Source organism: Salmo salar, chromosome ssa13 (assembly GCF_905237065.1).
Source record: "Salmo salar chromosome ssa13, Ssal_v3.1, whole genome shotgun sequence".
Lineage (NCBI taxonomy): Eukaryota > Metazoa > Chordata > Actinopteri > Salmoniformes > Salmonidae > Salmo > Salmo salar.
Window position 1 is genome coordinate 20,131,837 of NC_059454.1, and position 26,165 is coordinate 20,158,001.

The following is a 26,165-nucleotide window of genomic DNA, read 5'->3' on the forward strand; positions in this document are numbered from 1 at the left end:
GTGCATTTCCTGTTTGCCTTCCATATGGCACCTGTAGTCTACAGTCTTCAGATTGTGTTGCAGGTGTAAAAGAATATCAAATCATCAACAGTGTAAGATTTTTATACATTTATAACAACTACATTGCCTAAAAACCTGCAACTCCCTGCTCCAGCCATCATAAAATGATGAATTCTATGTTGCCTATCGATTTCTAACTACAGAACTCAATGGCTTCAACCACAACCATCCAATCCTTGGTCTCTGACTCCTCCCCCCACACCACCCCACCATCCATTGCCCCTGTGACGGCCACAAGCCACCGGTCTCCATAGTAACCTGAGCCTTTGGTCCCTTGAGAGTGGTGTTGTTGGGTTGGGTTGACTGGCGTCTGGCCGTTCACACGTGGGGCTGTGCCAGCTAACCAACATGGCACACAGCGTCCTGCCATATGGTGCCACCCCATACATACCGCCAGCCTGGCTGAGGCTGGGCCTGAAGAGAGGGAAGGGGAGTGTGAATGGGAGAGACTTGCCTGCACCAGTAGCCACTCCACAGCTGAGGCACAGAGAGATCTGGTGATGGTTGTTTGAGAGCACATGGTGCCCACTATAAGGTGCATGTTGCTTTCCTGTTGTTTAATTATTGCTCATCAGTTATCACAACGTTGTGTGTATGTACAGTTTCTACAACAAGTATGGTAAGTAAGAAAGTACAAAAAACAGAAAAGAAAGTAGAATCCTTCTGAAACATCTTTGGAGTGGCCATGATACAACAAAAAGGAAAGAAAAATCTGATTGGGGAGGAACGAGTCTGTGCAATCTTAAAGAAATACATTAACACACACACTGGTATTTCTTCTTTCTGAAGTAAAGCAAAACAATAACTGTGCTGCCTTTTTCCAATGAGCTACTTTGTGTCTGATTCTAAGCACAGTGCTGCCCCTGTGTGGTAGCAGGTGAAAGTACATGTCAAACAAACCACATCACTCAACTAAAGGAAAGAATGGTCAAACAACTCACTACAGTTGACAAAATAGTTATTTATTTCAAGTTCAATAAAATAAGCTTACAAATACAACAGATTTTTGAAGCAATAGAATACTGCATTTCGTTTGCATAAACATGTTGCAATCTTTTTTTTTAAATATATATAATTAAAATACATATCTTACATTATCTTATCAAAAATAATCGTTAGCTCGCTTTTGCAGGAAGCCATAGAGCTTGGTGACATGTTGGTAGGCGGAAGCATGAAGTCAGAAATCTATGGTTCTAATTCTAAGTCTCTGGGCAGAACTACACAGCTGCGTTGTGTTACTGGGTTTTAGAAAATGACACATTAGAAGCAAAACAAAGTACGGCATATGAGAGTGGGTTGGGATCATTTCACTATCTAAAATCCATTTCAAGAAAATAAAAAATCCTGATTGAGATGCCATTTTTCTGTTTTTGTATTAGAATTTCAATTCACTCACTGATTTTACTGAATTCCTACTGGATGGACATCAACTCTGATTTTACAAAAATCAGACAAGCAATGAAGGCATTAAAAAAACAATCATCAGCTAAGGCAAGTTAAATGAAAAGAGCTTTAGAATAAGGTTGTCTCAGCCAGCTTCTGTACTCTAAAATGTTGTGTATTTAGTTGACAAAAAAGTCAACCAACAGACCACAAATTGGTCAGACAGAGAAAGAATGGCAGAGCTTTTGTACAGTAACCTGTCACTAATATGGGCGTTACCTTTTGTATGCTAAGCCCTAAGGTATAACGTTATACATATGAGTTTACTTCATATATGCATCTACAGGTAAACACTGATTATGCTTTCAGTAACAAGAACATTTCTATCAAAAGTTCTAAAACAGAACTCTGATTTGACGCCATCCTGTTTGACCTTATCGTGACCGGACTGTAATCAAGGCCGTAGTTTCCCAGAATTCAGCTGCCCAGGATCCTTTATTCTGGCATCAGTGGACTTTACTGATCGGATCTCCAAGTATACCCCAGACTACAAATCCCACTGAGGTCAATGCCAACATCACCCAGGCGTTGTACACATTACTTTTTAAAGACATTCTGCCTTCAGACAACTGTCTATGGGTTTAATTTAAGAGCCTATGTGCCCACTCATAATCAACTAGAATAAGAAGAAGAAGACAGATGATTCAAATCATTATACTGGATAGGGTAAGAAAAGAGTAGATGAACTTAAGACTTTTTCTTATTCATTCAGCGAATGAACAGCAATTGGTAAAACATTTTGTGACATGAAACAATATCAGTGAAATAATTGCCTTCACTTACATTACAACAATTGATAAGTGACTTTGAAACAAATCCGAAGGTGCATAAAGATGGTCCCCATGTACTAACCACAAATTCCTCCATCTTGAATCATAAATACAGTTGAAGTCAGAAGTTTACATACACTTAGGTTGGAATCATTAAAACTCGTTTTTCAACCACTTCACACATTTCTTGTTAACAAACTATAGTTTTGGCAAGTCGGTTAGGACATCTACTTTGTGCATTACACAAGTACATTTTCCAACAATTGTTTACAGACAGATTATTTCACTTATATCACAATTCCAGTGGGTCAAAAGTTTACATACACTAAGTTGACTGTGCCTTTAAACAGCTTGGAAAATTCCAGAAAATGTCAAGACTTTAGAAGCTTCTGATTGACTCAAATGATGTCAATTAGCCTATTGGAGGTGTACCTGTGGGTGTATTTCAAGGCCTACCTTCAAACTCAGTGCCTCTTTGCTTGACATCATGGGAAAATCAAAAGAAATCAGCCAAGACCTCAGAAAATAAATTGTAGACCTCCACAAGTCTGGTTCATCCTTGGAAGCAATTTCCAAATGCCTGAAGGTACCACATTCATCTGTACAAACAATAGTACACAAGTATAAACACCATGGGACCACGCAGCCGTCATACCGTCTCCTAGAGATGAACGTACTTTGGTGCGAAAAGTGCAAATCAATCCCAGAACAACAGCAAAGGACCTTGTGAAGATGCTGGGGGGAAACAGGTACAAAATGATCTATATCCACAGTAAAACGACTCCTATATCGACATAACCTGAAAGACCACTCAGCAAGGAAGAAGCCACTGCTCCAAAACCACCATAAAAAAGCCAGACTACGGTTTGCAACTGCACATGGGGACAAAGATCGTACTTTTTGGAGAAATGTCCTCTGGTCTGATGAAACAAAAATAGAACTGTTTGGCCATAATGACCATCGTTATGATAGGAGGAAAAGGGGGGGGGGGGGCTTGCAAGCTGAAGAACACTACCCCAACCGTGGAGCACGGGGATTGCAGCATCATGTTGTGGGGGTGCATTGCTGCAGGAGGGACTGGTGTACTTCACAAAATAGATGGCATCATGAGGAAAGGAAAATGATGTGGATATATTGAAGCAACATCAAGACATCAGTCAGGAAGTTAAAGCTTGGTCGCAAATAGGTCTTCCAAATGGACAATGGCCCCAAGCATACATTCAAAGTTGTGGCAAAATGGCTTAAGGACAATGAAGTCAAGGTATTGGAGTGGCCATCACAAAGCCCTGACCTCAATCATATAGAACATTGGTGGGCAGAACTGAAAAAGCGTGTGTGAGCAAGGAGGCCTACAAACCTGACTCCGTTACACCAGCTCTGTCAGGAGGAATGGGACAAAATTCAGCCAACCTGTTGTGGGAAGCTTGTGGAAGACTACCCAAAATGTTTGACCCAAATTAAACAATTTAAAGGCAATGCTACCAAATACTAATTCAGTGTATGTAAACTTCTGACCCACTGGGAATGCGATGAAAGAAATAATAGCTGAAATAAATCACTCTACACTATTATTCTGACATTTCACATTCTTAAAATAAAGTGGTGATCCTAAATGACCTAAGACGGGGAATTTTTACTAGGATTAAATGTCAGGAAATGTGAAAAACTGAGTTTAAATGTATTTGGCTAAGGTGTATGTAAAATTCCGACTTCAACTGTACATGTATTTTGATTCAGAATGAGTAGCTACTAGAAGCCTACTGTGTCAGTATCCCCGTGGCTGAGAAAGCTATACACGGTAATACATTCACTTCTTGTTACAGTTGGATTTCCTCACCAATGATGTCACATCCTGCCCAGACTATGAAGTAACCATAACAAACAGGGAACCGTCTACTGCATGACAGTTGATTGCCTCATCAGCTGTGGGGAACTGCAACAACCAAGTCTCCTTTAAGTGCCCAAACTCACCGCAAATATTACAAAATCTCAACTGAGTCTCTTTCTACATACATTCTTCATTGACAACATAATTGATATATACTGTAAGTCATAATATAAATTAAAGAAATTTAAAAAAAAATCTATATGATTGAGGTATTCGTATTTGAACATGTCATGCAATTATGTTCATAAAAATAAGAATAATAACCTTAGGTCTTCTTAATTTAATAAAAACAAATCCTTCTAGCTAAGTGTATGTTGAGGCTACAGTCTCTCTGTAAAGCTTGAGATTAAACATAATGCAGTGAGGCACGCTGACAAGATGACGAGCATGTAACCATGGATATGAAGACAATGGCAGGTCAATTGTACAGTACATCAGAGTGGGTTTATGGGTGATTAGTCCCCTTCTAATTAGCTGTCACTCACACAGTCATGTCTGAGGCTGGGGGAGGGACTGAGTTTCACCTACTAATACTCCCCCCCCCCCAAACAACCCTTTCTTGTTCAGTCTACATTCCCCATAGTCTCACCGGAGCAAAGCCTCTCTCCTCAACCACAAACACACATCCTGCTCCGTCTAAAACTGTCAAACTGACTAAACCAACTCAAACATCTGTCATTCTCCTTGTGTTCCTCCAACATAGACACAGACCTGGGTGTGGAACCAGTTTCCATGACTACTACTCCACAATCCTAGCCCAACGACAGCTGAAGATCAAACATTCAAACACTTGACTAGAAAGGTTATTTAAACAACACGAATAAAATGTTGTAGCACGGTGACCTGACATGCTGCCTTTCAAACGGCTCTGGGGCTGACTCCTTCCCTTCTGTTATCGCTTCCTCAAATTCTGATGTGGATGTTTTGATACGTTGAATAGGCCACGGTTCTCTCTCCTCTCATCCCGTAGTTAAGACTCCGGTGTGCATTCTGTGGTAGACAGATATGGTTTCTGGTCCTATCTTAGGGACTCAGATGTGGATAGTGCGGACCCTGGTCCCGTTTTGGCCCCTCAGTTTCATAGGTGGTTGTTGTGGTAGCAAGCTGTGGTTTTCCCATATCCCAACGTTTGAACTTAGATGTGGATGTTGTGGTAGCGGCCCTTGGAAGAGTCGATGTCGACCCGGCGAGCCTCAGCGAAGGCCAGGAAGGTGACCAGGCCCACCAGGTTCACCACAGTGATGAGGGCAAAGACAGATGCCCACGACCCTGTAGCCTCGATCAGATACCCTGAGAAATAAACCATCAGCACACCTGGAGAAACCCACCCACACACACACACACACACACACAATCAGATACGCAGGGAAAATACAACAAACACAATACACACAGACACACTGAGCAATTTCTGACAAAGGCATACCAACTTAGCACATTAAACCGCAGTCAGGCACAAAGAGTTCAGCCTCCCATTCCCAGCTGTGTGAGGTAGAAGTAAATCGATTGAAATGTCAAAAACCTAACTGAAGCTGTAACTGTCATGCTCTATTCCCTCAATGAGTTCTGACAAACTCTTTTCATTCCAGTATGAAATATGCAGAGGCAATGCGACTGGTTAGAGACACAACCCAAGGTTTTGCCTTCAGAACAACCAGATTAATTATTTGTATCAGAAGTTAATGAAAGGGTAAACCAACTAGTTCTGTAACTGCTGGTGAAAGATTCATCACAGAGGCTTCAGCTTTAGTTTATAGTCCCTCGGTACAGATGCTTACCCGAAAAAGCTCCGCAGGTATTCATAACACCTGCAATGAAAAATAGATGACAAATTTGTAATATCTGACAGGACTGTAATATTCATTAGAAGGAATACAGAAATGTGAAATCTGTTGAGAGGTTGATGAAGTAGTTACTGGTGTATCATACCAAACAGAGCCCCAGCACAGGACGGAGCCAGGTCCTGAACGTTCACAGACACACCGCTGGAATCCAGACACAACAGTAGATAAGGGGCTATATAAAAGGTGCTATACAGACTACCAATCTGTATGTTACATGAATTACTTCAGGTATCGCTTCATATTGAGTCATAACTTATAAATGTGACAGACCAGAGTCATAAAAAGATAAGTGGAACTACATAGTGGCTGTTAAACCACAGGGATGTTTATGTTCATATGATCTATCCCGTGTTATTATCTACATCCTAGATTTATCAGTCACATCCTTAAAACGGCATTGTGTCACTTTTTGGGCAACCTGACCAAATTCACATAGAAATGTGAGTTATAGATCTGTCATTCGCATTGAAAGCAAGTATAAGAAGCGGTAGATATGTTCTATGTGCGGTATTTCTATGCGGCCCATTCTGAAGTAAAATTTTTTTGTCTTTTACTTTTGTACACCAGCTTCAAACAGCTGAAAATACCATATTTTTGGTTATGGAAAATATATTTCACAGCAGTTGAGATGGTACAATAATTCTCTACATGTCACATAAACTGAAATTATGCAAACTATTAGAATTTTAACCAGAAAATTGCAGAGTGATGTCTGCATATTGCATCTTTAAGGGTTAATATATACAGTGCATTCAGAAAGTAGTCTGACTTTTCCAAATTTTGTTACGTTAGACTTATTCTAAAATGGATTAAATTATTCCCCCCCCCAAAAAATCTACACACAATACCCCAATGACAAAAAATAGGTTTTTAGAACAGCTCTAACAACTGTGGCTCAGTTGGTAGAGCATGGTGTTTGCAACGCCAGCATGGTGTGTGCAACGCCAGCAAGGTGTGTGCAACGCCAGGGTTGTGGGTTCGATTCCCACGGGGGGCCAGTACAAAAAAAAAATGCATGAAATGAAAATTAAATATATGCATTCACTACTGTAAGTCGCTCTGGATAAGAGCGTCTGCTAAATGACTAAAATGTAAATGTATTAAAAAAAAAAACAACCCAGAAATACCTTATTTACATTAGTATTCAGACCCTTTACTATGAGACTCGAAAATGAGCTCAGGTGCATCCTGTTTCCATTCATCATCCTAGATATATTTCTACAACTTGAATGGAGTCCATCTGTAGTAAATTCAATTGCTTGGACATGATTTGGAAACACACACACCTGTCTATATAAGGTCCCAAAGTTGACAGTGCATGTCAGAGCAAAAACCAAGCCATGAGGTCGAATGAATTGTCCGTAGAGCTCTGAGACAGGATTGTGTCGAGGCACAGATCTGGGGAAGTGTAGCAACACATTCTGCGACATTGAAGATCCCCAAAAACACAGTGGCCTCCATCATTCTTAAATGTAAGATGTTCGGAACCACCAAGACTCTTCCTAGAGCTGGGCACCCGGCTAAACTGAGCAATCAGGGGAGAAGGGTCTTTGTCAGGGAGGTGACCAAGAACCTGATGGTCACTCTGACAGACCTCCAGAGTTGGTGATGGGAGAACCTTCCAGAAGGACAACCATCTCTGCAGCACTCCACCAATCAGGGCTTTATGGTAGAGTGGCCAGACGGAAGCCACTCCTTAGTAAAAGGCACATGATAGCCCGCTTGAAGTTAGCCAAAAGGCACCTAAAGACTCTCAGACCATGAGAAACCAAGCTTGAACTCTTTGACCTGAATGCCAAGAGTCACGTCTGGAGGAAACCTGGCACCATCCCTGTTTTTCAGCGGCAGGGAACGGGAGACTAGTCAGGTTCGAGGGAAAGATGAACGGAGCAAAGTACAGAGAGATACTTGATGAAAACCTGCTCCAGAGCGCTCAGGACCTGGGGCGAAGGTTCACCTTCCAACAGGACAACGACCCTAAGCACACAGCGAAGACAACACAGGAGTGGCTTCGGGGCAAGTCTTTGAAAGTCCTTGAGTGGACAAGCCAGAGCCTGGATTTGAACCCGATCAAACATCTCTGAAGAGACCTGTAAATAGCTGTGCAGCGACGCTCCCCATCCAACCTGACAGAGCTTGAGAGGATCTGCAGAGAAGAATGGGAGAAACTCCCCAAATACAGGTGTGCCAAGCTTGTAGCGTCATACCCAAGAAGACTCGAGGCTGTAATCGCTGCCAAAGGTGCTTCAACAAAGTACTGAGTAAAGGGTCTGAATACATATGTAAATGTGACATTTCCATTTTTTATTTTTAATAAACTTAAAATGTCTCTAAATCTGTTTTTGCTTTGTCATTATGGGTTATTGTGTGTAGATTGATGAATATATTTTGTAGAATAAGGCTGTGGAAAAAGTCAAGGGGTCTTAACACTTTCCGAATTCACTGTAGTCAGGCCCTAGGCCTAGGGGGTAGCGGTCTAGAGGCTAGGGGTGTATTTGGGGACGGGCATCAGTACCTGTGGCTGAAGGTGGTGAGACCCATTGTGACAGAGACAAAGGCCACAGCCATGGGGAAGGTGGTGGTGCCACACAGTAGGAGGGTAAACACACTGGACACACCCATGGAGAAGAACTGACCAGGACATACACACACACACCAATTTCATTAAACGGGTCCTTCAGGCAAATCCGAAGTTAACTTGCAATGGTAATTTGTGCACTGAATCTGGAACAAACTACTACAGTACCTGCATAAGCTTCCTCACAGCAGCAGTGTCATAACCTAGAGAGAGACAGAATCAATGACATCGGACAAAGATCTAGATAAAACCCTTGACCATCATATAAGGGTACCAAAACAATTAAGCTTTTATTTCATTTCCTGATGTCAGACCAGCATTCCGATCTGTACCTTTGCTGATGAGGTGGTCAGAGAGACAGCCACTGAAGAGTGAAGAGGGGATGGCCACAAACCACGGGATAACGTTAAACACCCAACCCTGAGGGGAGAACACCATCACATTTAACACCAAGAACATTGATAACAGCTCAGAGAATGACATTAAGACAATTGGTTTAAGTGATTATAGGAATATCAATAATATTTAGAGACAAAAAGCCCCAACTTGATTTACATATTTTTTTTTCTACAATTTATTTTGAAATGGTTTTCTTGTAATTACTTGATGGTGTTGATGACATGAGGGAATATCTTAGTTTCTTAGCTAGCAGGGTTTCACATCTTCATGTCTACAGCACCCTCTATTGGTATTACACAGGTCTGTCAGATGCAGGGTCGGACGAGCTTCGAGTCATTTTCTATGTACACTTAAGCATGTTTGTTCTCTGTCATTCCAGCCTTGAACTGAAATATGGAATTTCAAGTTTTGTTTTGTCTTCTGAGGGGTTGGATTGGGGAGAGGAGTGAGAGGGGTAGGATAGGGGGTTGTTAAGTTACCTTGGCGTCAGGGAAGGTGTCCTTGAAGTACGTTGGTAGCCATGATAACAATGTGAAGAAGGTGCTCGCCGTGCAAAGGTGCGTAATAATCACAGCACTGAAGGGAGGATAATCACGAGAGAGAGAGAGAACAAAAATATATAAATAAGTTAGTGTACCACTTCTATGACTCATAGGCTACACCATTTTAAAGCCTCAATATACAAGGTGCTACATTGAGTGTACAAACTTTCCATGACATAAACTGACTAGGTAAATCCAGGTGAAAGATATGATCCCTTAATGATGTCTCTTGTTAAATCCACTTCAATCAGTGTAGATGAAGGGGAGGTGACAGGTTAAAGAAGGATTTTTAAGCCTTGAGACAATTGAGACATGGATTGTGTATGTGTGCCATTTAGAGAGGGAATGGGCAAGACAACATTTTGAAGTGCCTTTGAACAGGGTATGGTAGTAGGTGCATCCGGTTTGTGTCAAGAACTGCAACGCTGCTGGGTTTTTCACACTGAACAGTTTCCTATTTGTATCAAGAATGGTCCACCACCCAAAGGACATCCAGCCAACTTGATACAACTGCGGGAAGCATTGGAGTCAACATGGGCCAGCATCTCTGTGGAACGCTTGACACCTTGTAGAGTTCATGCCCTAACAAATTGAGGCTGTTCTGAGGGCAAAAAGGGGCTGCAACTCATTAGGAAGGTGTTCCTAATGTTTTGTACACTCAGTGTATACATGAGTCATTACAGGCTATAATGACTCATTATATATTTAATCAGGCTGTTGATATTATATATTTTAATCAGGCTGTTGATATTATATATTTTATCAGACTGTTGATATTATATATTTTATCAGACTGTTGATATTATATATTTTATCAGACTGTTGATATTATATATTTTATCAGACTGTTAAAATGGCATCCTGAGTGCCGCAACGGTATAAGGCACAGCATTGTAGTGCTAGAGGCATCACTACAGACCCGGGTTCGATCCCGGGCTGTATCACAACGGGCCGTGATTGGAAGTCCCATAGGGCGGAGCACAATTGGCCGGGCGTCGTCCGGGTTAGAGGAGGGTTTGGCCGTCATTGTAAATAAGAATTTGTTCTTAACTGACTTGCCTAGCTAAATAAAGGTTAAATAAAAAAATAAAAAAAATCTATTAAATGGCGCTCTCCACTGACCTTTACTCATTCATGAACTTAACAGTGTCGGTCCGTGATATTAATCCACACTCACACCAACCCTCACCCACATAGTCAGCGACATTTGCTCTTCTCTTTAGTTGTTAGTTTAACTATGAGCCATTACAGGAAATGAAACCAATGAGCCTGACAATTCCTGTCATTGTACACAGGGCGGATCAGTTGCATGGCCTGCTATGTGGTTCTATAAATAACAGCCAATAGAGAGGCACAGAGGATATGAATGAAGCCTTTGAGATGGGAACATCTGCAGGGAACTGAGCTGATCAGAGAGGAGAGAGACTACAGAACTGAATCAATGGACTAGACCTCTATTTCAGTCAGTTAGGTACAGGCTAGGATGTTATTATATCTCCACCTCATTCAAGACTGCAGGCAGTCAGCTGTTTAGACTGTCCATTCACACACACACACACACATTACACACCCTCACCCAGAACCACAGGGCCTGGGTCACACACACACACCCTCACCCAGAACCACAGGGCCTGGGACACACACAGATGGCCCATTGAGTGTGGGCCTTATCTCACCAGACAGCAGGTTGTTTGAAGAGGCGCAGCCAGTGTCTCCTGGACAGTTTGGACTGGGGCCCTCCACTACCCAGTGACTCCAATGTGATGATAGGACCTGGAACAAACAAACAGACAAAAACAGACAGAGAAAGCGAGAGAGAAAGAGAGAGAGAGCGAGAGAGAAAGAGACACACAAAGAGAGAGCGAGAAAGAGGAAATTCTGAGCTCAATGTGGTACTTAGAGGTAGTTCATAACAGTGATAAGGTCAGATGGCTAACCCTGTATTTAGCATCTTTATTCATTGTGTATTTATCCATGTGTTATGATTTTTTTTCTATATTTTTCTCTGAAATTGTTGGGAAGGGCCCATATGCATTTCAGTGTTGTTCTACATATGTTGTTTACAAAGCATGTGACAAATACAATTTGATTTGAGTGACATCAAATATCACCACTCGCGGAAAATAGTGAAATTGAACATTTGTTAATTTTCAGTTAGATATGCATATTCTCATCATCACACAGATACATAAACACACACACACACACACACACACACACACACACACACACACACACACACACACACACACACACACACACACACACACACACACACACACAATCTTGGTTAATCCAAGACGGCGTAGCAGGGCAGATGTGTTTTATCATTGTCCCTTGTAAAATTGTCTGTCTTTTTTGTATACATTTCAATCTCTTTTTCCATTTTTAAATTAAACATGCCTTCCGGCAACCCGCCTCACCCAATTGTGATACGGATCTGCTATCTTTAGACCTCATAGCTAGAACCTCCATCAGAAGCTAGCCATCAGATGCTAACCAGCTAATTAGCTACTAGCTATTTAGTCATTGTTAGCCACTGCTAGCGGCCTTTACCTTTAGCTCAGACACCAGCCGCTTTTAGCCTGGATAATACCCGCCAGTCTGCACAGCGCGATATCAACCCTGAGCTTATCAGACTGCTTTTCTCCACTACTTCACCAGATTCCTGCCGTAAGCTTTGGACCATTACTCCAGAGTGTCGCAACCCCGAAGCTAGCCTTGAGACAGACCCATCTCCCGGCCTGCTCAGTGGACCCTATGATCACTCGGCTACACAGCTGATGCCTCCCGGACTCTTCACTTACACGACTAGAAGCCACTACATCACCGGATTCCTGCCGTAAGCTCTGGACCTTTGCATCGGATCATTGCAGCTAGCCGGCTAATGCCCTTGTCCCGAAGCTAGCACCAGTTAGCCTCGAGCCAGGAGCATCTCCCAGCTAGCAAACAAAATTACTCCAGCTACAATACATCTTTTGCCAATTGGCCTGGACCATTTGTCGACACAGAGCCCCGCCGATCCATCACGACTGGTCTGCCGACGTAATCCTGTCCGATGTGCCCTCAACCGGCCTTTGTCGGACGTCGGTGAAGATGCTTCTGCTAGCACCGACCTGCTGACTTTAGGAACGCCTTGCTAGCGTAGTAACAACTACCTAACGGCTTCCATGTTTCATCTATTGCTGTTCACTGGACCCTATGATCACCTGGCTACATAGCTGATGCCTGCTGGACTGTTCATTAATTAATTAATCACGGTACTCCATTTTTGTTTATTTGTTGTCCCCAGCCTCAAACTCAGGCCCTGTGAGTAGTTAACTGACCCTCTCTGCCCATTCATCGCCATTTTACCTGTTGTTGTTGTCTTAGCGGTTCTTGTCTTACCCGTTGTTGTCTTAGCTAGCTCTCCCAATTCACACCTGTGATTGCTTTATGCCTCGGTTTATGTCTCTCTAATGTCAATATGCCTTGTATACTGTTGTTTTATTTTACTGCAGAGCCCCTAGCCCCACTCAACATGCCTCAGATACCTCTTTTGTTCCACCTCCCACACATGCAGTGACCTCACCCAGCATAACTAGTGCCTCCAGAGATGCAACCTCTCTTATCGTCACCCAATGCCTAGGTTTACCTCCACTGTACCCGCACCCTACCATACCCATCTGTACATTATGCCCCGAATCTATTCTATCACGCCCAGAAATCTGCTCCTTTTATTCTCTGTCCCCAACGCACTAGACGACCAGTTTTGATAGCCTATAGCCGTACCCTCCTCTTACTCCTCCTCGGGTGATGTAGAGGTTAACCCAGGCCCTGTGTCTCCCCAGGTGCTCTCATTTATTGACTTCTGTGACCGTAAAAGCCTTGGTTTCATGAATGTTAACATCAGAAGCCTCCTCCCAAAGTTTGTTTTACTCACTGCTTCAGCACACTCGGCCAACCCTGATGTCCTTGCTGTGTCTGAATCCTGGCTTCCATCCCCAACTACAACATTTTCCGTCAAGATAGAACTGCCAAAGGGGGAGGAGTTGCAATCTACTACAGAGATTGACAGAACTTTGCAGGCTTACTTTCCAGGTCTATGCCCAAACAGTTCAAGCTTCTAATTTTAAAAATTAATCTCTCCAGAAACAAATCTCTCACTATTACCGCCTGTTATAGACCCCCCTTAGCTCCCAGCTGTGCCCTGGACACCATATGTGAATTGATTGCCCCCATCTATCTTCAGAGTTCGTTCTGTTAGGTGACCTAAACTGGGATATGCTTAACACCCCGGCCGTCCTACAATCTAAACTAGATGCCCTCAATCTCACACAAATTATCAAGGAACCCACCAGGTACAACCCTAAATCTGTAAACATGGGTACCCTTATAGATATTATCCTGACCAACTTGCCCTCCAAATACACCTCCGCTGTTTTCAATCAGGATCTCAGCGATCACTGCCTGCATCCGTTATGGGTCCGCGGTCAAACGACCACCCCTCATCACTGTCAAACGCTCCCTAAAACACTTATGCGAGCAGGCCTTTCTAATTGACCTGGCCCAGGTATTCTGGAAGGATATTGACCTCATCCTGTCAGTAGAGGATGCCTGGTTGTTCTTTAAAAGTAATTTCCTCACCATCTTAAATAAGCATGCCCCTTTCAGAAAATGCAGAACTCAAAACAGATGTAGCCCTTGGTTCACTCCAGACCTGACTGCCCTCAACCAGCACAAAAAACATCCTGTGGGGTACTGCACTAGCATCGAATTGTCCCCGTGATATGCAACTTTTCAGCGAAGTCAGGAACCAATACACACAGTCAGTTAGGAAAGCAAAGGCTAGCTTTATCAAACAGAAATGTGCATCCTGTAGCTCTAACTCCAAAATGTTCTGGGACACTGGAAAGTCCATGGAGAATAAGAGCACCACCTCCTAGCTGCCCACTGCACTGAGGCAAGGAAACATGGTCACCACCAATAAATCCACGATAATTTCAATAAGCATGTCTCTACGGCTGGCCATGCTTTCCTCCTGGCTACCCCAACCCCAGAAAACAGCTCCGCACCCCCCGCAGCAACTTGCCCAAGCCTCCCCAGCTTCACCCAAATACAGGTAGCAGATGTTCAGAAAGAGCTGCAAAACCTGGACCCGTACAAACCAGCTGGGCTAGATAATCTGGACCCTCTCTTTCTAAAATTATCCGCAGAAATTGTTGCAACCCCTATTACTAGTCTGTTCAACCTCTCTTTTGTATCGTCCGAGATTCCTAAAGATTGGAAAGCTGCCGCGGTCATCCCCCTCTTCAAAGGGGGTGACACTCTAGACCCAAACTGTTACAAACCTATATCCATCCTGCCCTGCCTTTCTAAAGTTTTCAAAGGCCAAGTTAACAAACAGATCACTGACCATTTCAAATCCCACCGAACCTTCTCCACTGTGCAATCCGGTTTCCGAGCTGGTCACGGGCGCCCCTCAGCCACGCTCAAGGTACTAAACGATATCATAACCACCATCGATAAAAGACAGTACTGTGCAGCCGTCTTCATCAACCTGGCCAAGGCTTTCGACTCTGTCAATCACCACATTCTTGTCAGCAGACTCAACAGCCTTGGTTTCTCAATTGATTGCCACGCCTGGTTCACCAACTACTTCTCAGACAGAGTTCAGTATGTCAAATCGGAGGGCCTGTTGTCCGGACCTCTGGCAGTCTATGGGGGTACCACAGGGTTCAATTCTCGGGACGACTCTTTTCTCTGATGTCGCTCTTGCTGCGGGTGATTCCTTGATCCACCTCTACACAGACGACACAATTCTGTATACATCTGGCCCTTCTTTGGACACTGTGTTAACAAACCTCCAAACGAGCTTCAATCCCATACAACACTCCTTCTGTGGCCTCCAACTGCTCTTAAACGCTAGTAAAACTAAATGCATGCATTTCAACCGATCGCTGCTCGCACCCGCCCGCACGACTAGCCTCACTACTCTGGACGGTTCTGACTTAGAATATGTGGAAAACTACAAATACCTAGGTGTCTGGCTAGACTGTAAACTTTCCTTCCAGACTCTGCAAACTGGATGCAGTCTATCACAGTGCCATCCGTTTTGTCACCAAAGCCCCATATACCACCCACCACTGCAACATGTATGCTCTCCTCAGCTGGCCCTCGCTACATATTCATCGCCAGACCCACTGGCTCCAGGTCATCTACAGTCGTGGCCAAAAGTTCTGAGAATGACACAAATATTAATTTTCACAATGTCTGCTGCCTCAGTGTATTTAGATATTTTTGTCAGATGTTACTATGGAATACTGAAGTATAATTACAAGCATTTCATAAGTGTCAAAGGCTTTTATTGACAATTACATGAAGTTGATGCAAAGAGTCAATATTTGCAGTGTTGACCCTTCTTTTTCAAGACCTCTGCAATCCACCCTGGCATGCTGTCAATTAACTTCTGGGCCACATCCTGACTGATTGCAGCCCATTCTTGCATAATCAATGCTTGGAGTTTGTCAGAATTTGTCGATGTTTTGTTCCCCGAGACACTTAGTTATCACTTTTGCCTTATGGCAAGGTGCTCCATCATGCTGGAAAAGGCATTGTTCGTCACCAAACTGTTCCTGGATGGTTGGGAGAAGTTGCTCTTGGAGGATGTGTTGGTACCATTCTTTATTCATGGCTGTGTTCTTAGGCAGAATTGTGAGTGAGCCCACTCCCTTCGCTCAGAAGCAACCCCACACATGAATGGTCTCAGGATGCTTTACTGTTGGCATGACACAGGACTGATGGTAGCGCTCACCTTGTCTTCTCCGGACATGCTTTTTTCCGGATGCCCCAAACAATCGGAAAGGGGATTCAGCAGAGAAAAAGACTTTACCCCAGTCCTCAGCAGTCCAATCCCTGTACCATTTGCAGAATATCAGTCTGTCCCTGATGTTTTTCCTGGAGAGAAGCGGCTTCTTTGCTGCCCTTCTTGACACCAGGCCATCCTCCAAAAGTCTTCGCCTCACTGTGCGTGCAGATGCACGCACACCTGCCTGCTGCCATTCCTGAGCAAGCTCTGTACTGGTGGTGCCCCGATCCCGCAGCTGAATCAACTTTAGGAGACGGTCCTGGCGCTTGCTGGACTTTCTTGGGCGCCCTGAAGCCTTCTTCACAACAATACAAACTGAGGCAGCAGACTTTGTGAAAATTAATATGTGTCATTATTAAAAACTTTTGGCCACGACTGTATGTCTTTGCTAGGTAAAGCGCCGCCTTATCTCAGCTCACTGGTCACCATAACAACACCCACCCATAGCACGCGCTCCAGCAGGTATAGCTCACTGGTCATCCCCAAAGCCAACACCTTCTTCGGCCGCCTTTCCTTCCAGTTCTCTGCTGCCAATGACTGGAACGAATTGCAAAAATCACTGAAGTTGGAGACTTATATCTCCCTCACTAACTTTAAGTATCAGCTATCTGAGCAGTTTACTGATTGCTGCAGCTGTACACAGCCCATCTGTAGATACCCCATCCAACTACCTCATCCCCATATTGTTTTTATTTACTTTTTTTGCACACCAGTATTTCTACTTGCACATCATCATCTGCACATCTATCACTCCAGTGTTAATTTGCTAAATTGTAATTACTTCACTACTATTGGCCTATTTATTGCCTTACCTCCTTACCTCCATTTGCACACACTGTACATAGATTTTTCTATTGTGTTATTGACTGTACGTTTGTTTATGTGTAACTCTGTGTTGTTGTTTTTTGTCGCACTGCTTTGCTTTATCTTGGCCAGGTCGCAGTTGTAAATGAGAACTTGTTCTCAACTGGCCTACCTGGTTAAATAAAGGTGAAATAAATAAAACACACACACACACACACACACACACACACACACACACACACACACACACACACACCTTACCTTCCCCTTTGAGCAGGTATTTCCACATGCAGTACGCCCAGAGGACAGAGAGCATGCCTGACACATAGAACACGCTCTCCCAACCATACAGGTCCAGCATGAGGGAACCAGCCCCCCCAATCACCAGTGTTCTGCAGGAGACAACAGCATGGTCACACACACTGAAGGTTGTTCAAAGAGCTTTAGCTGCACACCTCATTGTGCATTTATGGTTTACTACTACAATTGCAAAACAAGAACATCTGTGGAGAACTCCTGACTGGAGACGTCTGTGGCCCCCTGATGAGCTGTTTATGAGCAGCCCAAATTGACGTTGTCATCCCTCCCCAACTCCAATGATAAATGTCTGACCCTGGCATCCATAGCACATGACCTTAACAACAGCAGTAGAATCTGCCCAAAGGCACAGATCTAGGACCAGTTTACCTTCCCCCAAACCTATCCTAAACCCTTAGTGGGGGAAACGCAAAACAGACCTTAGATCAGCGTCTAAACAGGAAATGCTGCAGAGCTAGACTCACCCCAGGTAGGAGCCACTGCCCACAGTGCTCATGAGGAATCCTCTCTCACTCTCCACGACCTTCTGAGAACACAGGCTGGCCAGAGACGGGTAGTGGACACCTAGAGGTACACATACACACATTCAATGACTCTGTTCACCAGTTACAATCCCAGTTTCCCTATGTGTCCCTAGTCATAATCCCAGTTTCCCTATGTGTCCCTAGTCATAATGCCAGTTTCAAATCAAAGTTTATTTGTCACGTGCGCAGTGAAATGCTTACTCACAGGCTCTAACCAATAGTGCAAAAAAGGTGTTAGGTGAACAATAGGTAAGTAAAGAAATAAAACAACAGTAAAATGACAGGCTATATACAGTAGCGAAACTATAAAAGTAGCGAGGCTACATATAGACACCGGTTAGTCAGGCTGAACACCAGTTAGTCAGGCTTTCCCTATGTGTCTCCAGTCATAATACCAGTTTCCCTATGTGTCTCCAGTCATAATCCCAGTTTCTCTGTGTCTCCAGTCATAATCCCAGTTTCCCTATGTGTCTCCAGTTATAATCCGTTTCCCTATGTGTCTCTAGTCATAATTAGTGCGCTATTTAGGAATACATAAAGGAGTGATTTGAGATGCAGCCTAGCTTTTCATTAGCCCCCAGTGCCCAGTGACCCCTGACCTTGCAGCAGCCCCATAAGGAAGCGGGCCAGCGTCATGGAGAAGATGGGCTGAGAGCAGAAGTGGGCCAGGACGGGCGTGAAGGCTGTCATCGCCCCCCAGGCCGCCGCAGAGAGGAGGAGCACCTTCTCACCTCCAACCCTGAGGTACACAGATGGAATAATACTGTTACTATAGACACACTCCAGTAATATAACACTATTGTTACTGTTACAATTATACAGTCTCACCTCTAGCCCTGAAAGAAAGTCATAACATGGTTATTACTACAGTATTACAATACATTTCCAACCCTGAGGGAAAGAGATGGAATAAAATAATACCATTATCATTACTACTGCACTACTTCAACCCTGAGGGGACGAGATGGAGTTATAAAACATTATCATTACTACTGCACTACTAACCCCCTCCTTCAACCCTGAGGGGAAGAGATGGGGTTATAAAACATTATCATTTCTACTGCACTACTAACCCCCTCCTTCAACCCTGAGGGGAAGAGATGGAGTTATAAAACATTATCATTACTACTGCACTACTAACCCCCTCCTTCAACCCTGAGGGGAAGAGATGGGGTTATAAAACATTATCATTTCTACTGCACTACTAACCCCCTCCTTCAACCCTGAGGGGAAGAGATGGAGTTATAAAACATTATCATTACTACTGCACTACTAACCCCCTCCTTCAACCCTGAGGGGAAGAGATGGAGTTATAAAACATTATCATTACTACTGCACTACTAACCCCCTCCTTCAACCCTGAGGGGAAGAGAATAATGAAACAAAGAATGTTGACAGTTACTCTGAGGGACAGACACAGTACTATAACCCCATGATAACAATTCAACCTTGAGGGAAGATATGTATAGGCCTATGCATCTCAACAGTGCAACATGTATTTCCTCATCCACCTTTTTTCATTTGAACTATTCTTAAAAACATGGATATACACTAAACAAAAATATAAAACACAACATGCAACAATTTCATGAATTTATTGAGTTACAGTTCATATGAGGAAATCAGTCAATTGAAATAAATAAATTAGGCCCTAATCTATGGATTTCACATGACTGGAAATACAGATATGCATCTGTTGGTCACAGATACCTTAAAAACAATGGGCCTCAGGATCTCATTACGGTATTTTTGAGCATTCAAATTGCCATAGATAAAATTCAATTGTGTTCCTTGTCCGTAGCTTATGCCTGCCCATAACATAACCCCACCATAGGACACTTTTTTCAAAACGTTGACATCAACAAACCGCTCACCCATACGGCACCATACACGTGTTCTGCGGTTGTGAGGCCGGTTGGACGTACTGACAAATTCTCTAAAACGACGTTGGAGGTGGCTTATGGTAGAGAAATGTACTTCTCTTGCAACAGCTCTGGTGAACCTTCCTGCTGTCAGCATGCCAATTGCACACTCCCTCAAAACTTGAGACATCTGTGGCATCGTGCTGTATGACAAAACTGCACGTTTTAGAGTAGCCTTTTATTGTCACCAGCACAAGGTGCACCTGTGTAATGATCATGCTGTTTAATCAGCTTCTTGATATGCCACACCTGTCAGATGGATGGATTATCTTGGCAACGGAGAAATGCTCACTAACAGGGATATAAACAAATTTGTGCACAAAATCTTTTTGTGTGTATTGAACATTTCTGGACTCTTTTATTTCAGCTCATGAAACATGGGAACAACACTACACATGTTGTGTTTATATTTTGGTTCAGTGTATATGAAACCAGGTTATCCAGTTGTTTCCAACAAGAGGCTTTCACCTCTCCTGTGTTGTCAGAACAATGCAGTTGAGGAAAAGACAAGAAAAAGGAGGCTACTTTTAAGCAACAAGGCAAAGGGGTGTGGTATATGACCAATATACCACAAACCCCTGAGGTGCCTTACTGCTATTACAAACTGGTTACCAACATAATTAGAGCAGTAAAAATAAATGTTTTGTCATACCCGTGGTATACGGTCTGATATACCATGGCTGTCAGCCAATCAGAATTCAGGCCTCAAACCACCCAGTTCATAATTCCAATTAATAGCTCCACATTTCCTGGTTCCTTCCTCTAACATCTGAAAGTAGTGATTTGATAATAGCTTCAGGTTTCTGCCAAAGGTGTTTAGACCAAATATGCACTGCTCTAGTAGAGTTTAGTCAAAATACTGTTTCACTTCATTGATTTTGGGGGGTTGAAAGCAGAGGCTTCTGATCTTGGAACTCTCCGATTACCTATTTCTGTTGACATGTGACATGACCCTGAGCTTCTCCTGCCATGTGAAGAGAATGATTTAAACACGTTTTACACTGATATTTCAGTCTGTAGTCCATTTACATGTCTTGGAACTAATATTTCTAACCAGGAAACAACTGTTAGGCAGGGTAATTAAGAAAGTAGTGACTGGATGATTTGATCCGCTTTGAATGGGAGCGGCATACAAAGAAAACACAACTAACCAGTAACGTCATTCCTGTAACCAAGAGAACCGCACCCTTTTCACCACCTAGTCATCGGCACAAGTGCTGGGTCCTCCTCAAACAACAGAGACACTATCATACTAACAGTCACATACTGCCCTTCAAATTCCACTCATGACTCTTAGCTTCTCAACCACAAATATTGCCAAACGACATTCCGTTCATACTCTACAGCAGGGGTATTCAACTCTTACCCTACGAGGTCCGGAGCCTGCTGGTTCTGTTCTACCTGAATTGCACCCACCTGGTGTCTCAGGTCTAAATCAGTCCCTTATTAGGAGAGGAACAATGAAAATGAAAAGAGTTTGAGTGCCTTATAGCTTGTGCAGTATAATCTCTGTACCATGACATTCTATCACCATCCCTCTGTTCTTTTGCTTTTAAGGCTAAGCATTGTAATAGGGTGTTTTTTAAAGTGAATACGATTCATATAAAATGCCTTGTTTTATAGGCTGTATTGTCCTGATGGAGCAGCTGTAAGATGTAAATTGTAATATGAATATTTAAAGGAGCTACATATAAATATACATACCATACCATAACATACATACATACATACATACATACAGTGCATTTGGAAAGTATTCAGACTCTTTCTCTTTTTCCACTTTGTTACATTACAGCCTTATTCTAAAATTAATTAAATAAAAATTCTCAATCTACACACAATACCACATAATGAAATCAAAAAAGGTTTTGAAATTTTTGCAAATGTATTTTTAAAAACAAAAACACCTTATTTACATAAGTATTCAGACCCTGTGCTATGAGGTACATCCTGTTTCCATTGATCCTTGAGATGTTTCTACAACTTGAATGGAGTCCACCTGTGGTAAATTGAAATGATTAGACATGATTTGGAAAGGCACACACCTGTCTATATAAAAAGGTCCAACAGATGAAAATGCATGTTAAAGAAAAAACCAGGCCATGAGGTCGAAGGAATTGTCCGTAGAGCTCTGAGACAGGATTGTGTTGAGGCACAGATATGGGGAAGTGTACCAAAAAATGTCTGCAGCATTGAAGGTCCCCAAGAACACAGTGGCCTCCTTCCATTTAAGAATGATGTTTGCAACGACAACTAATTTTTCTTGAGCTGGCCGCCCGGCCAAACTGAGCAATCAGGGGAGAAGGGCCTTGGTCAGGGATGTGACCAAGAACCAGATGGTCACGGACAGAGCTCCAGAGGTCCTCTGTGGAGATGGAAGAACATTCCAGAAGGACAACCATCTCTGCAGCACTCCACCAATCAGACTTTTATGGTAGAACAGCCAGACGGAAGCCATTCCTCAGTAAAAGGCACATGACAGCCTAATTGGAGTTTGCCAAAAGGCACCTAAAGGACTCTCAGACCATGAGAAACAAGATTTGTCTGGTCTGATGAAACCAAGATTGCGCTTTGGTCTGAATGCCAAGCATCACGTATGCATGAAAGCTGGCACCATCTTTACGGTGAAGCATGGTGGTGGCAGCATCATGCTGTGGGGATGTTTTTCAGCGGCAGGGACTGGGAGACTAGTCATGGTCGAGGCAAAGATGAACAGAGCAAAGTACAGAGATCCTTGATGAAAACCTGCTGCAGAGCGCTCAGTACCTCAGACTGGGGTGAAAGTTCACCTTACAACAGGACAATGACCCCAAGCACACAGCCAAGAGCGGATTCTGGAAAAGTCTCTGATTGTCCTTGAGCGGCCCAGCGAGAGCCCGGACTTGAACCCGATCAAACATCTCTGGAGGGACCTGAAAATAGCTGTGCAGTGAAGCTCCCCATCCAACCTGCCAGAGCTTGAGAGGATCTGCAGAGAAGAATGGGAGAAACTATCCAAATACAGGTGTGCCAAGCTTGTAGCATCATACCCAAGAAGACTCGAGGCTGTAATCGCTGCCAAATGTGCTTCAACAAAGTACTGAGTAAAGGGTCTGAATACTTATGTAAATGTTATATTTGTTTATTATAAATGTGCAAAAATGTCTAAACCTGTTTTTGCTTTGTCATTATGGGTTATTGTGTGTAGATTGATGAGGGAAAAAAACTATTTCATTTTAGAATAAGGCTGAAATGTAACAAAATGTGGAAAATATAAAGGGGCCTGAATACTTGAAAAATGCACTATATATATATATATATATATATATATATATATATATATATATATATATATATATATATATATATATATATTTTTTTTTTATATATTGTGAAACACTATCATTCCATTATTACTGCATATACATTATATAAAGGGCATTTCTGAACTTGGAATGCAAAGATATTATATGATGCTCCTTTAAGATTAATAAAGTTCATTTTCAGTTAAGATTAACACAATGCTTAGCATATTTATGTTTTCCCTTTCTGGAATACAAATTATTTCAGTTTTCTATTTGTGACACATTCGTTTACAGGTTGATGGTCACTCGACTTGATACTAAATGTTCTGGATTGTTCTCATGTTGTTTGATAGTGATTGACGCCAGAGCTACTGAAGGTACAAGGAGCCAAGGACACACTGAGTATTATTGTATTGATGACATTATGAACACTGTGACTCTGTAGTAGATGGCAAAGTCACTGTATATTGCTTTGACTTCGTACCAGCCTCTCAGCTTGATGTTTAGAGAACATTTGGACCGTCTGATTAGAATATAAAGGGCCTGTCTCCAAGAGGCCAGCTACATTATGTTTTTGTTGCTTCTGCTCTGGACGGGTTCTCCCTGAATTATTGTAATGAAGCAAATAGACTTTTAATTGATATTACCAACATCTCCTCTTCTTTTTGTTCACTTGAAAATCCCAAACAGATGTGTAAAACAAAGTATTAGGCTATTTCATTCTCAGATTGCAGGTCTCATAGGACCCCATTGTCCATCTGTGTTTAAAAGTGAATAAATGTAATGCAATGAACACTTTTTATTGTAGATATTGTATGTAGTGAGAGCAGCTGCAGGTTGTGCAAACAGGTAATAAAGTATAATCATCTCCTCTCCTCTTGTTGCCCACCTGTCGCTGACGTAGCCTCCAAGGACCTGTGTGAAGCAGTAACCCCAGAAGAAGCTACCCAGCACCATGCCCTGATCCCTCTTGGTCCAGTTGAACTTCTCCGCCATGCTGACGGCACAGATGGGCATGGCCACGCGGGCACAGTACAGCAGACAGGTCCCCAGCAGTAGCACCACCGTCCATACCCGCGCCAGGGGTCTGCATAGCGGGGACAGAGGACATAAGTGTGACTAGCAGAGGACAGGGATGTGTGTGAGGGGTACATTAATGTGTTTGGTGTGAGTAAGTGACAATATGTGTGGGTGTGAGCAAGAGTAGGTTTGATATTCTCAGTAAAACCATGGCAAATTGGAACTTAAACTAAACCAACTACGTGTTTTCACAGAACTTTAAACGTCTACATTTGACTGCGCTAAATTGTGTTAACTAGATAGATTAGGCCTAAATCTCATGATATGATAATTATTTGAGTTAATCTGACTGAATTCTTAGTTGGCAAGCCAAAGCAAAGATTAGGCTATCATGCCTTTATTAAAATTCTATGAATGCCTGACTATCATACTTTTTTAAATTCCACAAAGCTGTGTGTGTGTGCAGCTCAGTAACGTTACCTTTAAAATAATATTGAGACCACCAGTTGACAGGCATCCGATTAATAAGAAAGTAAAGTATTTATTTGGGAATGTCACTCGTAGCAGTGTTACATTTGGACTCAAAAGTAGCAACAGAGTATCAAAAACAAAGCTACATGTGTATGACTGGTAGTTTTTATGTTTGCTGAAATCAATGGAGAGAAACATTTTCTGAAAATGTAAATTTGCCAATGCCAACACATTTCAGTAAACTACAGAGGAACACGAATCATTGTAAACTTGTATGGCATTTGCAAAATAAGGAACAAACAATCTCTCATATTATTCTATTATGTGTGGTTAAAAACATATAAGAAAGGCTCTGTCATTTCATTATGGTAGTTTTACGTTGAAAATAACACTTCTAGACTGTGGGCGGAAACGTGAGATTGGCTACTGAAAAATCTTCGTAAACTCACCTTGGCCAGTACGTATTCGGTTCACTCCACTTCTTCTGATGACCTCCAGCGACCCCGGTTTTGTCTGGGGTTTTTTCTTTGAGGCAGACCAAATCTGGACTAGAGTTCTTTCCATGTTTTTGCAGAATTGCCATTCAACGAAAGAGCTATACGATTTGATTTACTGTCTCCTGCACTTCACAATTCAGCGCAGTAGGCTATGGAATGAGTGAAGAAAGTCGACAAAAAAGAAACGCTTGTTCGATGTTCGCGATGATACCGATGTATCATTTCCTTTCGATTACGGTGTAGGCCAATCCATAATGTTACTGCCGTATGATAAAAAGTGCACGGGTGATTAGAGACGGATCGCCTTGAGTTTGACGATAAATCCACGTGTCAGTATTTTTTTCAGCCACGCAGTTCTTCCTGCCAACAGTAGGTTACATCGGAAGCAGCATTAAAGAAGCGACTCAGTCCTTTTCAAAAAACAGCATGAATTTGGTCAGAGTGAAAATTCCCAGTCTTTACCCGCGGCATGGCCATCCGGTTCTAACGCTTCATCATGACTGTGCAATATTCTAGACATTATATTCTACCCTGAATGATACCCGATCGGATTGCACAGCAAAAAAAGGAGAAAAAACAACTAATGTCCCAGGCCTAGGATACCACAGAATGTTAGTCTATAATGGCCAAATCATCTTGAATTTCTCAACTCATGTTTGACGTTGCCCTGCTGCGATGTGATTGGCGTTGTCATCCTTGCTCATAGGACAGCCAGTGATGCTGCATAACGTATTCACAGAGTTGGTTCCTCTGCCCTAGGCTGGATGAGGTATCAACTACCAAGCATCGGCAGTCACCACTGTTATATAATAACCTGCAATCAGATGAAAAAAGTGAGATTCCTGCACATGTTGGTGTCTAAACAACATTTTCCACCCTCTGAGAAAGTAAGCTATCGGTTAAATGGCATACTGACGAGACTGACTAACACAATATCATCACGTATTTTTTGGT

General features: G+C 42.7%; 1 protein-coding gene across 1 annotated transcript; it reads right to left on the reverse strand.

Moving 5' to 3' along the window:
- Positions 1 to 4,353: 4,353 nt before the first annotated feature.
- On the reverse strand, positions 4,354 to 25,916 carry LOC106566596 (solute carrier family 17 member 9). The gene is made up of 13 exons (XM_014134754.2): positions 25,164 to 25,916; positions 24,113 to 24,310; positions 18,617 to 18,756; positions 17,958 to 18,057; positions 17,437 to 17,567; positions 11,201 to 11,297; positions 9,462 to 9,558; positions 8,916 to 9,003; positions 8,752 to 8,786; positions 8,521 to 8,636; positions 6,091 to 6,146; positions 5,940 to 5,969; positions 4,354 to 5,475 (listed from the first exon to the last, which is right to left on the reverse strand). Exons 1-13 carry the CDS (start codon positions 25,295 to 25,297, stop codon positions 5,297 to 5,299), a joined length of 1,401 nt encoding a protein of 466 aa, XP_013990229.1. The 5' UTR covers positions 25,298 to 25,916; the 3' UTR covers positions 4,354 to 5,296.
- Positions 25,917 to 26,165: the final 249 nt, after the last annotated feature.

Coding starts and splice junctions, on each gene's coding strand:
- LOC106566596 (XM_014134754.2), bottom strand. CDS start 25,297: ATGGCAATTCTGCAAAAACATGGAAAGAACTCTAGTCCAGATTTGGTC. Junction 18,058..18,616: donor CCTTATGGGGCTGCTGCAAG/GTCAGGGGTCAC, acceptor GTGTACCTCTAG/GTGTCCACTACCCGTCTCTG. Junction 9,004..9,461: donor ACACCTTCCCTGACGCCAAG/GTAACTTAACAA, acceptor TTCTCCCCTCAG/GGTTGGGTGTTTAACGTTAT.